The 13703-nt window shown below is 56.5% G+C and overlaps 1 protein-coding gene across 13 annotated transcripts in view; it reads left to right on the top strand.

Moving 5' to 3' along the window:
- The window catches only part of PCNT (pericentrin), a 96110-nt gene that overhangs the window by 41061 nt on the left and 41346 nt on the right, over positions 1 to 13703 (top strand). For 11 of the 13 annotated variants that reach the window (XR_004322377.1, XM_032486255.1, XM_032485869.1 and 8 more), the window contains 10 exons: positions 970 to 1121; positions 2791 to 2930; positions 3018 to 3256; positions 4987 to 5149; positions 5355 to 5567; positions 8510 to 8542; positions 10059 to 10288; positions 10656 to 10772; positions 10871 to 10897; positions 11581 to 11787. Coding sequence is in view for 12 of the 13 variants with exons in the window: in XM_032486255.1 (XP_032342146.1) it covers positions 970 to 1121; positions 2791 to 2930; positions 3018 to 3256; positions 4987 to 5149; positions 5355 to 5567; positions 8510 to 8542; positions 10059 to 10288; positions 10656 to 10772; positions 10871 to 10897; positions 11581 to 11787 (1521 nt within the window). In the remaining variant the exon portion in view is untranslated. The remainder of the gene's footprint in view (positions 1 to 969; positions 1122 to 2790; positions 2931 to 3017; positions 3257 to 4986; positions 5150 to 5354; positions 5568 to 8509; positions 8543 to 10058; positions 10289 to 10655; positions 10773 to 10870; positions 10898 to 11580; positions 11788 to 13703) is intronic. The other 2 variants (XM_032485795.1, XM_032485721.1) reach the window with 2 other exon arrangements.

Below are 13703 nucleotides of genomic sequence, written 5' to 3'. Positions count from 1 at the left end.
ATTAAACCAGCGTATCTATGTGATAAAATGAGACACAATTTCCAGGTATTCCTCTATTCTATTTTCTAGTATCCTTTTTAAACCTTTGGCATCGTGTTTCTTTTCATTGTGATTGACTATAATTTTCCTTTCTTTCACGGTTCAGTCTCAAAACAAGTGAGGAGTGTCCTCTCCCGCAGCCTTTCTACTCTCTGGAAGAGTCTTTATGTGATTGAAATGATCTGTTCCTTAAATGTTTAATGAAATCATTTAAGGGGAAAGCTGCCTACACTTAAACTTTCTTTGTGGGAAGACATTAAAGTAAAAATCTGATTTTTAAAGTGTAATAAGACCATATTTTCTGTGTTGTTAAGATTTTTATTTGCACTTTTTCTTGTTCAAAGTTGCTTGTCATCCCTGTTAGGTTTTCTCCCCCAGTTTCTGTGTTCTCTCAGCAGTGGAGGAAGGAGGACTGGCTGAGGGACAAGTCTGCTGTCCCGTGGGCTCTGCGTGGATTTGCCGCCCCCGCCTGCACTCCAGCAGCCCTGACCCGTCGGGCATGCGGCTCCTGTGCTGGCGGCGCGGCTCCTCTTCTGTCTCTTTTGTCCATTTTTTGGTCATTGTTTGCCACCTTGAACCCTGTTTAGTTTTTCCATTTTCTCTAATTTTTTCAGCTACCTGAATGTCTTAGCCTGTCATAACGAGTGGTTTACCGAATCTACACTCTTTCCTGAGTTCTCTCTGCCCCCAACACTGAAGCCGTTTACAGTTTCTTTCATTCTCTTCAGTAAATTGGTTTCACAGTTTCACTCTCTCTTCCTCTGGCTGGTGTCCTCTCAGTGTCCTTTCTGACATTGTTTTACGGGACCCCTGCTGCTCCCTCATCTGTTTTCTCCTCCCCACAAACCTGCTCTTGGAGAAAGAAAGCCCTTCACAGAAACTTAATTTTAACTGAATTGTTCTAACTAAAGCTTTGTTTTTCTTCAACAGCTACAAGACCAAATTTTATCCTTAAACCACGAGATAGAAGAGTGTCATTCGGAACTGGAGAGGCTCCAGCAGAGGCGGGAACGGGAGAACCAGGAGGGCACGAACCTCATCTCGATGCTCAAGTCCGACATCGACCTGTCTCACGGCGAAAGGTCAGTGGCCGCCGCCCGAGCCCTGCTCATGGCCAGAGTGTGCATGGGCCCCTGGCGGGACAGGACCCCTGTGCTCGGACCCCCTCGTTCAAGAAGATGTTAAACGTCCAGACAAGTACTGAGTCATGTCACAGAACCACATGCCTCCACCTCGCTTTGCCAGACCTTCACGTTTTGCCAGATTGTGAAGTCTGCTGCCGCGGTGAAGGCACAGTTGCCGACCCGTCCCTTCCTCTGGTTTGTTCTGGAGCCCTACGTAAGAAACAGTGTCCTGCCTGGAGCCGCGCACGTTTCCCCTCGTGCCTTCTTGTGGTCTTAGTTTGGCTTCCCCTGCGGGTCTGGCCTGGCCTGGGGCCATTCAGTTGTTTGCGCCTGACATCAGGGAATGCGCTGGTCTCCTCTGCGGAGTCGGCTCAGTGGCACTGCTGGGAAAGGCAACTCCTGAGCCGGCTCTCTGGGCCCCTCTGCAGCCCCTGGCCTATCGCTGCCAGTGTCTGGTCCGGCTGCTCGGTGCTCTGTGGTCCCTGCCACCCTGACCCCTGGTCTGAGCTCAGGGGTCGGGGTGTGTGCGGCTTGTGGGTCAGGGAGGCCAGGTGGGGAGGTGTCTTGTCACACGGGTGCAGTCTCCGTTCACTCCCTTTCCGGTTCCTTTGTCTCCTTGAGGACCTTTCACACTGTTGCCAGCACGTGCTCGTAGCTGCCTTGTGGCTGGTAGGTGTGTGCCGGGCAGAGGGTGACAGGCCCGGCTGCGAACCTGGGAGGGCGTGGCGGAGCAAAGCACCTGAGGTTTTGGAGGGCGTGCTCGGTGGCTGAGATGGCCCGACACCCACAGGCGTTTGGCGTTTGTGAGGATCATGACGGGGACCAGGGGTCGGCATGGCCTGGACACGGTACAAGGATTGGGGGGGGGGAGAGTAGCGCCTTCTGGTGTTTTATCTCAGAGCAGAGCAGACACCGCCTGCCCAATCCCGTCTCCAGGGTGGTCCTCACGCTGCCCCGTCCACCCCCGCCGCAGGGCTCTGACGGCCCTGGTAGCCTCCTGCAGAGGCAGGGCCCCAGCTACGTGCAGTCTGCTCCTGCCCGCCTTGTCTCAGTCCACAGACCCTGTTCTCACTGTCTCTGTCCCTCACCTGGAGCTTCGCTTCCCGAGGGGTGGCTCTTCCTGTTTGAGTGGAGTTTCTGTGCTGGGCCCGAGGGAGGGATGTGAGTTGTGAATGGATGGGGTGACGTCTTGCGGGGGCAGGACCGCGTCCCCAGTGGGGTCACCATGCCACAGATGATGAGCCCCAGCTGGAAGGGCCGGATCAGAAGGATGCAGCTCAGAGGTAGGGTGCAGACTGTCTTGTGATCCTGTGAGAAACTGAGCCCCTCACCTCCCAGGCTCGTGTGGCCCCAGAGGGAGGCACCAGGAGTGCTCACCGTGCATACTGGCAGTGGGTTAGGTGTGACTTCTGACTTTCGAGGAGGTGTCTCACGAGAGGGTAGAACCCTGCGTGGCCACGTTGGTGCCTGGCTCTGCTCCTGTGGGACAGGCTGGGCGCATACAGCCCCGCCGAGGGGAGAGCAGCTGTGAGGCGGCTCTGGGTGCAGCTGGTGTGTGGCTCAGGGCCCCTGCCTGGGGCCGGCAGGCTGGGGTCTGGGCTGATGCCGCCTGCCGCACACCCCCCAGGAGAGCTCTCCGGGACGCGCTGAGAAGGCTGCTGGGTTTGTTTGGAGAGACGCTCGAGGCTGCCGTCGCTCTGAGGAGCCGGATTGGCGAGCGCGTGGGGCTATGCCTGGAGGAGGAGAGCCCACCCGACGCGCCCGCAGGTAAGCACCGCGGCCCTGCGCTCAAGGCCGCTCCGCAGGGTGGGGGTGCCTGTCCGCCTGCAGCTCCCCTGTCCGCTCACGTCGTAGCCTCTGTGCCTGATGAGACGTGGCCTGGGCTTGACGCGGCCCCGCCGGAGCTGGACCGGACCTCGCCCGAGTGTGCGGAGACGTCTTCGGTGGCCGAGATTAGCAGTCACATCCGCGAAAGCTTTTTCATGAGCCCGGAGAGCACGCTGGAGTGCGAACAGCCCATCCGGAGGGTCTACCGGAGCCTGGGCCTGGCGGTCGATAGCCTCCTGGAGATGGTCCTGGACTCCACGCGGCAGGTGAGACGTGCCCACGTGGGGCCTGCAGTTGGTCCTCTTCAGAGGGAGGTGCTGAGCAAGTGGGCAGCGGGGCCGGCAGCTGCCCTGGATGCTCTGCTGGGCGCTGCTCCTGCAGCGTTCCTGACTCCTGGTTTGCAGGCGAGGCGGGGAGTGTCCCCTCCCAGGCGACCCTGACTTCTCCCGGGTCTCCCGCTGGTGCCGTCCTGATCCTGTTACTCCAGAGATTTCACCCACGTGGCTTCCTCAAGTAGGAGTCTTTCCTCAGCCGAAATTCTCGAGGAAGGATGCTTGCTGTGGATGAAAACTAGACCCTCAGTGTACTTACTTTAGGGCATGTGTGTCCACCCGCCTTTAGTGTACTTCGTACACTGGTTTAATTCCACATTGAATATGTTTGTATTTAGAGATTGTTACCGAAAATGAGAAGTTTTTGTTAACTTTTTAGAAAATTTCAGAAAATTATCGAAGACCTTAAATAGGAAAATGTGGAAGGCAATAGAGACCTTTTTCCGAAGTTGTCCAGTTAGAAGATGAGTGTTTTCACGTGAGGCTGTTGCCATCTCAGAAAAACCGAGAAAGTGTTGCCCCTGCAGTGAAAGCAAGTAGGTCAGCAGTGCTGAACTCAGACGTTTCTCCTCCAGTTTCTTTCCATCTTCTCTCAAAAACTGGACGGAGTTGGGCTGCGTCTGAGAAGTCATCAGGTGCTTTTGACTGTCTCCCAAGTGCAGTTAATGGAAGCAGATGCTCTCGGGTGCGTCTTGTGGGCAGGCATCCCGCCTGCAGGTCTGACCCGGCGCCAGGCCCTGCATCGCATCTGTGCTCGTGCGCGGGTGTGTGGGGGCCTCGCTGGCTCGTCAGAAGTCCTGCCCCCACCAGTGTGCTCCGTGGGGGCAGCGGGCGGGCTTGGTGAGGTGGGTGAGCCTTGTGGGAGGTGGGGGTTGGCAGGAGGGCCCTGTTCAGGTCGGGGTCGGTGGTGGGGGCCGCCTGAGGGCCTTTGGCTGCAGGAAGAGCAGGTGGTGGCCGGCCAGCTGGAGTCGGGCAGGTTTTCGAGAGGGCGGGGGCTGTGGAAGGGGCCACGGCAGCCAGGCCGCTTCAGGGCTGTTGTCAAGGGGAAGCTGACAGGTTTCCTTAAGAGGCCAGGCCCTGGGCGGGTCAGAGCTGGTTACACGCAGGGGGCGGAGGGGCCCAGGCCAGGTGCTGAGCTTTCTGTCGGGATAGTTGTGTGTGCATGTTTTGAACTGAGAAATTGATCTGGGCCCCCAGCCTGTGTGGATGGCCTGGGAGCCTCAGACGGGACGTGCCCACCAGGGGAGCGTAGGAGGGGCTTCGTGGTGACCCAGCTGGGGAGGGAGAGTCGCACACAGGCAGTGGAGGTGCGGTGAGTTTTCTGCTCGGTGTGGTGACCGAGCCCTTCCATGCCCTCCACCTGCGGGTCACCAGGTGGCCTGTCCCTGCCCGGGCCCTTTGAGATGCTCTCCCCTCAGTGCCACCCACAGACGCACGTGGGGGCAGTGTTTGCGAGCAGCAGGCAGTCTGTCTGCGGGCACAGAGCTTTTCTGTGTTGAGAATGTGTTGATTATTTAGTGACTGACATGGCAGCACACACTGACGTTGCTGTTTACGGGGTATTTGTGGTTTCACCCGAATTCTGTGCGAGGAGCATCCTGTCAGTGTCCGTGAAGCTTTGATCACTTTCGGTACCGAATCCCATCGTCAAACGTGTCTCGCAGCTGGAGGAGGCGCGTCAGATCCACTCTCGCCTGGAGAGGGAGCTCAGCTGCAAGAGTGAGGAGACAGCGCAGGTGGTGAGAAAGCACCAGGAGCTGCTGGAGTGCCTGGACGCCGAGAGCACGGCCAAGACCCTGCTGACACTGGAGCTGCACGAGGCGGGGGGTGAGCCTGGCAGGAGGGGCTGTGGCCTCGGTGACCCGCGGCCCTGGTGTCTGGCGCCCACGGAGGCCTCGTGTGCCGGGCGCTCGACTGGCCCGCAGGCGGCCCGAGCCATCTGTGCGGGAGCAGGACACAGGCCTGGCCGCTCAGCTCCCAGCGGGGCCTCAGCTGCTGTGTCCCCCGTGTCCCCCTTGTCCTCTGTCCGCAGGCATCATCGAGGGGTTCAAGGAGGAGAAGGCCGGCCTGCAGGAGGCCCTGGGCCGGAAGGAGGCGAGTGAGCGGAGCCTGGTGGTGGAGCTGGAGGGCCTGCAGCAGCAGCTGCAGCGGGCGACCCAGCAGCTGGCGGAGCTGCAGGAGGAGAACCACACGCTGCAGGGCCAGAAGGAGGCCATGACCGTGGCAGCGGGAGAGAGAGAAGCCGGTAGGACATAGAGCTGCTGGGCTGCGGGTGGAGCTGCTGGCTCGTGGGCTGGAGGTCTAAGGTGAAGGAGGTGAGGGTGCGGGCGTGGGCTTCTCAGGGTCAGGCTGCCAGGGGGCATGGCCGGTGCCCAGCTCTCCACAAGGCCTGGTCACCAGCGAGAGGAGATGCTGAGAACACTGCTCGCCTGGTTGTCAGTGTCAGCCCGGACGTCCCACAAGGCAGTAAGGCAGCAGAAAGTGTTTATTTGGGATCGAAGAATTGCAATTTGGAGCAGAGAGATTCGGTTCCCCCTGGGGAACAAAGTTGGGGCTTTTAAAGGCACAGAAGGCAGATTTGCCTTACAAGGAATTTTCACTGGAGGCAGAAGCCAGTTGGGCTGAACGTGCCAGGCGCTCAGGCCGTCCGTCCCGTATGGGAGGATGAGTCTGTTAACGGGAACAAGGGGCAGGTGAGGTCTCTGGCCGAGTCCTTGGACTCCCATGCTTTGGCCTGGTTCCGAAGTTCCCGGCTGCGCCCTGTGGGCACATGTGTACCATACACTCCTCAGTGGCCCGGGCTCCGCGTTCAAACCCCTTGACATGGCGACTCCGTTTTACTTCACGTTTCACAAGATAAACAGCCCAAAACCATGAAGAAAATGAGGGCTGCTTTAAGGTTCTGTTTAAAGTCGCCAACTAAGCGCCTAATGTTAACTTTAGCTAGGAAGACGCAGTTCCAGCAAAAGTAGTTCATGATAGTTTTAGATTCTTAGTTTTGATCTTAAAATATTTAATATAAAGACAGTTTAAACAAAAAGCTTACAATGTGACATTTGCAGGCGGTGTCATCAGCGGGTCTGTAAGATGTGATTCTGCGTGAGTTCTGGTCCAGGTTCCCAGACCTCTCCCGACCAGGCAAATGGGGGTGTGTGGGGGCCCTTGCCCCATCTCATCCCTGAGGGAGCTGCTGCCTTTCGGGGGTTGTGCTGAGCTGGGTCTGGGCGTGCTCCATCCCCGCCAGTCAGGAAACTCATTTCTCTTCCTCCAAGTTCTTCTCTTTAATTTTTCTCATTGATAAACTACCAAATTCCTGTTTTGTCTGCTTGGTTAATTTCTGCCTTTGTCCTTGTCACCTCTCTGGGGTGGGACTTGTGACTCATGCTAACCCTTGGTCTTGTGTCTACGTGTGAGCCTGACAGGCCTGCAGTCTCCTGAAGCAAAGAGTGATTGTACCGTTGCCTTAATTTCTGTCCACACGAGTTATTTAAACTGTCTGTGGCCATTTCTAGACTTGATCTTCTTGTTCAGTTTTCTTGTAATACGTGTAACTTCCCTTTGTCTCTTTTCCATTTTTTGATGTAAATTTCTGATGTTAAAAAAATTTACCTGCTTGCTTTTTCCCCTGGGACGTCTTTTTTCACCCCTTCACTTTCAGTCTTTTTTATACTCTGGGTTGTGTCCCTTATGGACGTGGTGTTCATTAAAAGCTGACCTGCGGCGTCTTCTTGTTCTGTGTCTCCTCGGGGCTTCCTGGGACTCGCTCCCCTCCCGCCTCGCCGCTGAGGGGTGGCGGCTGGCCGCTGCTGACCGTGCGGCCGTCTGCTCCCCCAGCATGGAAACTGGTCCTCTCTCCCCTCCGGCTTCTGCTAGGCCCAGGGACGGGGGTGTGAGCGTGAGAGCACGTGTGCTCCGCGAGTCCCTGTCGTGTGCACGGTGCTCCCTTGGTGGCAGTGAGATGGGGGTGGTTTTCGCCCCGACTCTGTGGACTGGACTCTTTCAGAGAAGGACTGTGAGGGGCACTTTCAAGACCCTGAGGACCTGAAAGTTTCCGTGTTTCACTTTCATCCTTAAATAAAGTGGTGGCTGGAAGATGCAGCCCTAGGCTTGATTTCCTTTCCTTTAACACTTCGAGACCGCAGACGTCGTTTTCTGGCACCCCGCTCTCGGCTGAGGTGTCGGTCGTGTGTCTTTGCGGGTGTTTTCAGGTGCTTCTCTTTGCTGGGATGTTCTCACGTGTCAGAGGACTGTGTCTAGGAGGTCCCGCTCTGCCGGGGGCCCGGCGTCTTGCATCCGGGGCTTTGTCCGTCATTATTTCCTCAACGTCGTCTCTTCTGCCTGATACTTTCCTGTCCACACGTGCTGTGGGCCTCACGTCCCAGTGGGCAGTGCCCTGTTCCCAGGTATTAGCGCCCTGGCCTGTCCCGTCTGAGACCCGTGTTTGTTACCGTGACCTCTCACGCCTGCAGCCCACCCTCCTTGCGTCGGGTGTGAGTGCGTCAGAGTCGGGACCCCGTGGGAGACACGAAGTGCGGGGCCGGCTGAGCGGCCACACAGCCCTGAGCCGGGGAGCAGCCTCGTCCCGGCTGCCCAAGGCCCCAGTGACTCTGCCTGGACTGGCCCGCAGGCCCTGATCCACCCACACTTGGGCCTGGACCTCCCCTGGCACCTTCAGGGCGATGCCATCTGTACTGTGTTTTTCCTTACCGTCTTTAAACGTCGGTGCCAGAGCCCCTGGGAGCCGGGGCCCACAGGGGCCTCAGTCCGTCCAGGCTGCTGTGGCTGATGCCAGAGACCTGGCGGCCCAGCTGCTGGAGGCATTTCTAACATGGTCCTGGCGGCGGAATCCAAGGTGAAGACGCCAGCTGAGCTGCCTCCTAGCGGGAGCCGCTGTCGGGTCACAGGCGCCGTCTCTCTGGGCCGTCCGTCCCATTTAGGAGGGCAGGAGCTCGTGGGCCCCTTTACCATCAAGGCACGAACCCCATCGTGGGGCCGCACCCCAGCACCAGCATCTGGATCCTGGGGGCACAGATGTTACTGAGATGCACAAATTTAGAGACACATGAGGCCCCAGCGCTTCCCGGGACCCTGCTGCTGCCACCCTCCCTTCTCTGTTGCTGACTTTCACTCCCAGACCTCCTGTTCTCTGTTTTCATCCCTGAAAATGCTGTGTGTTCTCATTTGCAGGCCTTCCTGTTACTGTAGCACACAAGGATTCAGGTTTGTGAGAACAAACGCGTTATTTCTGTGATGCGCTGTGTTTGCGTCGGGTTTTGGAAAGTTTTTACTAAAGAAAAAAAGTGCTTCAGAGCTTTTGTGGCAAACGGTTACATAAAACGATAACTTTGATCTTCAGTATTCAGCACGTAAAAGCGGGCAGGCGTCGGTCTCATAATGCTTACGCTGCTGCTGCAGGGACCACGTCTTGCGATGCTTGTCCTTGGGCGGGGTCCTGCGCTTGGCCCGGGAGCCTCCCGACTCTGGACTCAGCCCGAGTGTGGCCTCAGTGGCTGCATGGACACCTCTCCTTAGTCCTGAAGGTGGTGCTGTCAGGGTATCGGGTGTCACAGTGACACACGAGCCCTCGTTTTGAGTCCCCAAGGGCTGGGAATGACATTGCTCTGGCTGCATGTTTAAGCCTGATTTACCATAGTTGCTGACTTACTAGCATGGAATTTTATTGAGAATGTTATATCAGTGGTGATGGTACTTTGCTATAAAAGATTGATTTTTACAAACTAAAATAATTAACTTTTGAAAGCTAATGACTTGTAGATACAAACTTATGAACTTAATATTGCAGTTTCTGGGTTGTTTCAACACGTCAGGACCCACACAGGGAAAACCGTTTCCCATAGGTGCTTATTAACCTGCAGTTTCCCCTTGGGCTGTGGCCTTGTCATCCCCGGCTTAGTGAGCCCTGTGCTGGTGGCCGGTCTGCCAGGGACTGGGCTCCCTCGGGGGCAGGTTTAATTCACAGTGTGTGTTTCCATAGTGGAGAGTGTATGTGACCTGGTCTGTCACTGGGGGACACCAAGATGTGTTCTCTTCTCAGGCTTTAAAAATGTGCATTTTAGCTGATTTTCATTTAAAAGTAGTAATTGAGGGGGAGGGTGGAGCTCAGTGGCAGAGTGTGTGCTCAGCATGCAGGAGGCCCTGGGTTCAGTCCCCCAGTACCTCCATTAAAAATAAATGCATAAGTAAACCTGATTACCTCCCCCCCAACACAAATAAGTAAATAAATAAAAGGTGTGGTTCTTCCCCCTCCCTTCCCTTTTGTGAACGCGCTCAGCGTTGTTTCGGTATGTATGTATTGTGTTGAAGCATGGTCAGCTCACAGCGCTGTGTCCTGTCGGGGGCAGCACAAGCTTCAGTCGTGCACGGACACCGTGTACTCGTTTTCAGATTCTTTTCCACCGTAGGCCACTACCAGACATTGAATGTCATTCCCCGTGCTGCACAGCGTGGACTGGCTGCTTGTCTGTTCTTTACAGGCTAGTTAGTATCTGTAGGAACTCTAGACTTCGTTTCAGTGGGTGTTTGGCTGAGTCGTGGCTGTTCCTAGGCTGTGGGCTCGGCCTCTCCAGGCGGCCGTGCATCCTCAGTCAGGTCACACGCCTGCGGGAGTGGGGGACGGGAGGCCTCGGGCTGCCCTGGCGGCTGGATGCTCTGTGTTTCTGTGGGAACAGGCACCCTGAGCTCAGCTTGCGCCCGCCTGCTCTCTCTGCACCTGCAGCTCTTCGCAGGGAGGTGGATTCTCTCACAGAGGAGCAGTCAGAGGCCAGGAAGCAGTGTGAGAAGGACCGCTCGGCTCTGCTGGCGCAGATGCGGGTTCTGGAGGCCGAGCTGGAGGAGCAGCTCTCCCGGCACCAGGCGTGTGCCCGGCAGGCTGAGGAGCTCTCTGCCCTGAGCCAGCAGATGGGCTCTCTGGACAAGCAGCTGCGTCGCCAGCGCCAGTTCATGGACGTAAGAGTTTTGATCTCTTTGGGGTCGAATTGTAGTCGGAACTTCTCCCCAGGTCCTTAAGTAACTTCTTCGCTGTGACGTTAGGGTTAAGGTGCCCACGCTCCACTCCACAGCCCCGGTGTAGGACTGCGCGCCCAGCCCACCGCTGTCCAGGAGGCACCTGCAGCCCCGTGGCTCTGTCTTTCCATCCTGCCCACGTTTCAGAAGCCCCCTGGGTCCCCCGAGGGCCACCCTTTGATGGTGCCCACAGCGAGGGACCCTTCTGCCCTCTCGCTTGAGACCCGCACTGGTCTTCTCGGGGCGGGGTTGTGTAGTGGGCGCCACGGTGCTCAGAGGAAAGGGTCCCAACAGGCCGCCTCTCTGACAGGAGCAGGCTGCGGAGAGGGAGCAGGAACGCGAGGAGTTTCAGCAGGAGATTCAGAGGCTGGAGGAGCAGCTTCGGCAGGCAGCCAGGCTGCAGCCCCGGGGCCCCTGCGACAGCGACGTGAGTCAGCCCGGCGCGCGGGTTTGTGCCTGTGGGGGGCTGTTCTCTGCGACGGTATTAAGCTTTATCTTTGCAAATGCTTTTCCTTCTGTGAGCAGCGACAGTGGACGCAGCTGGATGAGGAGGTAGGGAGCTCCGTGCTGGTGTCCGCCCGCCCGCCCGCCCACTGCACGGCCACGCGGGGAGGGGTGCACAGGACCCTTCTCTCGGCTTGTCTGTCCTGCTTCCTCTGCCTGGGGCGGGATCTGCCTGCCACTCCTGTCTGTTTAGCTGTGGTCGATGTGCTTTTTCTTCTTAAGACGCAAACTTACTTTGAGACAATTGTGGATTCACCCGCAGCTGTTAAGAAGTGAGACCCAGTCCCCCCACCCCGTGGTGCCATCCTGCAGAAGGTCAGGGCCAGGGTGGGCATGCAGACAGGAGACCGCAGGCCCTTGCTAACCTGGCCGCTCCCCGTAGCTTTGCAGTTTCTGTGCTGTTGTGCAAACACATCGCAGGTGTGTGGCCTTTGGAGGGTGGCTGTTTTCACACAGCCTGATTCTGGAGACTGAGATGGGCTGAGCTGCACCGCACCTGGCCCTTGTGATTGCTGAGGGGCGTCTGCTCCATACTGCCAAATTAAGTTCTTTTACTAACAAAGTCTGTCTTTTTACTGGGAGAACTCCATCGCGCGCTCTCGCCAGGCCTTGCTATGCAGCTCAGGTCTGGAAAACCGCGTAGAGGTCGATTTCCTTGCAGTTTCGTTGTGCACTTTTTAACTTAGAAGATTTTTTTCCAATATTTATGAAGCATTTTTTGGTTGTTTTAGGTTGAATTGTTAGAAGAAAAATTGCGAGAAAAATCAGATGGACTTAATGAGTTGATATTAAAGAAAGAATTGGCGGATAGACAAGTGCTAATCCAGGAAGAGGAGATTAGACGTCTCAAGGAGACAAATGCCAGCACCGCGAGGAGACTCGTGCAGCTCCAGGAAGACCTGGAGAGACAGAGGAGAACTGTGCAGGACCTGGAGCAGGTGAGCACCGCGTCGTGCTCGGGGTGGGGGTCCCAGCAGGGTGTGCGGCTCTGGGGCGCTCCTGGCCCGTTGCTCTGTGGGGCTGAGCTGCAGAGCCCTGGCTCTGACCCCTGTGGGCACTCCTCGCCACACTTATGACACTCGGGGCACCAGAGGTGAGGTCCCCCATCCTCAGCGACCCCCCTGGGTGTTCTACAGCTTAGCTCCGCTCTGACACCGTCTTCCAGGAGGTGGCGTCAGACCCCACAACTTAAGGACTCAGACCCACAGGACTGCCCCTGCCCCCAGACGTCCATCTCAAGTCCAGATGGCGTAGATCAAAGGGTCCCACAACCTCCTCGGGTCCAACGAATACAGTAGAGTGGCTCACAGAACTCAAGACATTTTACTTACTAGATGAGCGGTTTTTATCAGAAAAAAGATACAACTGAGGAACAGCCAGATGGAAGAGGTGTGGAAGGCAGGGTGTGGGGAGGGGTGCACCAACCCAGAAGCCCGGGAGCCTGTCCTTTTGGGTTTTTGTGGAGACTTCCTCATGCAGCCATGATTGATTCACCCTTCAGCCCCCTCCCCGCCGGAGGTCAGGGGCGAGATGGAAAGCTCTGACCCTTTAATCACATGGTTGGCTCACTTGCCCAGCAGCCCCCATCCTTAGGTGACCTGGGGTCTCCCTGAATGTCCGCTCAGTACCACAGACTCAGATGTGGCGGGAGGGGCTTGTCACGAGTACCGAGGCACCTTCATCACCGCCACTGCGCCGGAGACCCCAAGGGTGTCAGGATTCCGTGCCAGGAGGTGGATGAAAACCAATTGTGCGTTTCCTGTCACATCCCAGCGTCACGCTTCGTGTGACAGCAGCGTGTACCACTTTGCGCCAGTTTTGTAGTGCTCCTCTACCTGACGAGCTTGTCCTTAGTAATAAAATGAATGATCAAGATTTTACGCTGAAAAGCCTATTTCGTCAAATATTTTACGTGGAGCCCAGTTGTGATTAGTTCACTGTTTGAGCTAGGAGTTTACGTCAGTTCCTCAGTGATAACACCAACAGTGCTCGTTCTTCACATCGGAGCTTGGAACGCACCTCTGCGATGTTCAGACCTTGGCGTCCGAACATTGGAGGGGAGGCGGGAAGTCTCAGCGAGGGGGGCGGGGGTGGGACGGCCTTTCCAGTCAGCGCCGCCCCCTCCTTCACGCATGTAGTCTGAGGGAGTTGAAGTTTCTTGTATTTCGTGTCACTGGAGGTTTAAAGATTACTTGGAAGTCTGAGGCTCAGGGAGAAACCTTATTTTGGAGCCACTGGTTTGGCCTTAAGAAAATCCTGCTTCAAGGAGGGGAATTTTTATCGGGGTGTTTGGTTCTCGAAAATACTGCTGAGAACCATTGATGAAGCCAAGGCCCTCCTTGAGGACTTGCTGTCTGGGAAGGGCGCCCAGCACATCGGCCGCTCTGCCTGCGGGGGGCGTTCTGGCGGCTTCTTCCCCCAGCAGGCAGCAGTGCGGGTGTGGAAAACGCCTTCGTTTCCTCTTCAAAGCTGGACCGCATGTACGAGTTTGGACTCCTGTTTCTTCCCCGCTTAATATGTTGTGACCCTTTTATTCCTGTTGAAAGCTCCTTGAAACCTTTTTAAAGGGCTGTTAATATTCACTGTATGGCTGTCTTGTCAGCCACTGCCTTGTTCCTTGGCAAGTTCTGTCCAATCTTTTTAAACCACTAACAGTCCTGAGACCATTTTGTACTTTTTGAGTAATTACTGAGGACAGCTTCTCGTGGCGGAGGCCCGGGTTTGCACTGTGGTCTGCCTGGGGTGCGCCTTCCACCAGGCAGACGTCTGCTCTGGAGTGTGGCTGGGCCTGTGGGTTGTGGGACTGGTACACACAGGTGTCTCCAGGCGGGCGGAGGACAGTCTGTGCTTTAAT

Source organism: Camelus ferus, chromosome 1, assembly GCF_009834535.1.
Source record: "Camelus ferus isolate YT-003-E chromosome 1, BCGSAC_Cfer_1.0, whole genome shotgun sequence".
Classification (NCBI taxonomy): domain Eukaryota; kingdom Metazoa; phylum Chordata; class Mammalia; order Artiodactyla; family Camelidae; genus Camelus; species Camelus ferus.
Note: the sequence above shows the minus strand (reverse complement) of the source record. Positions and strands in the feature narration are given on the sequence as shown.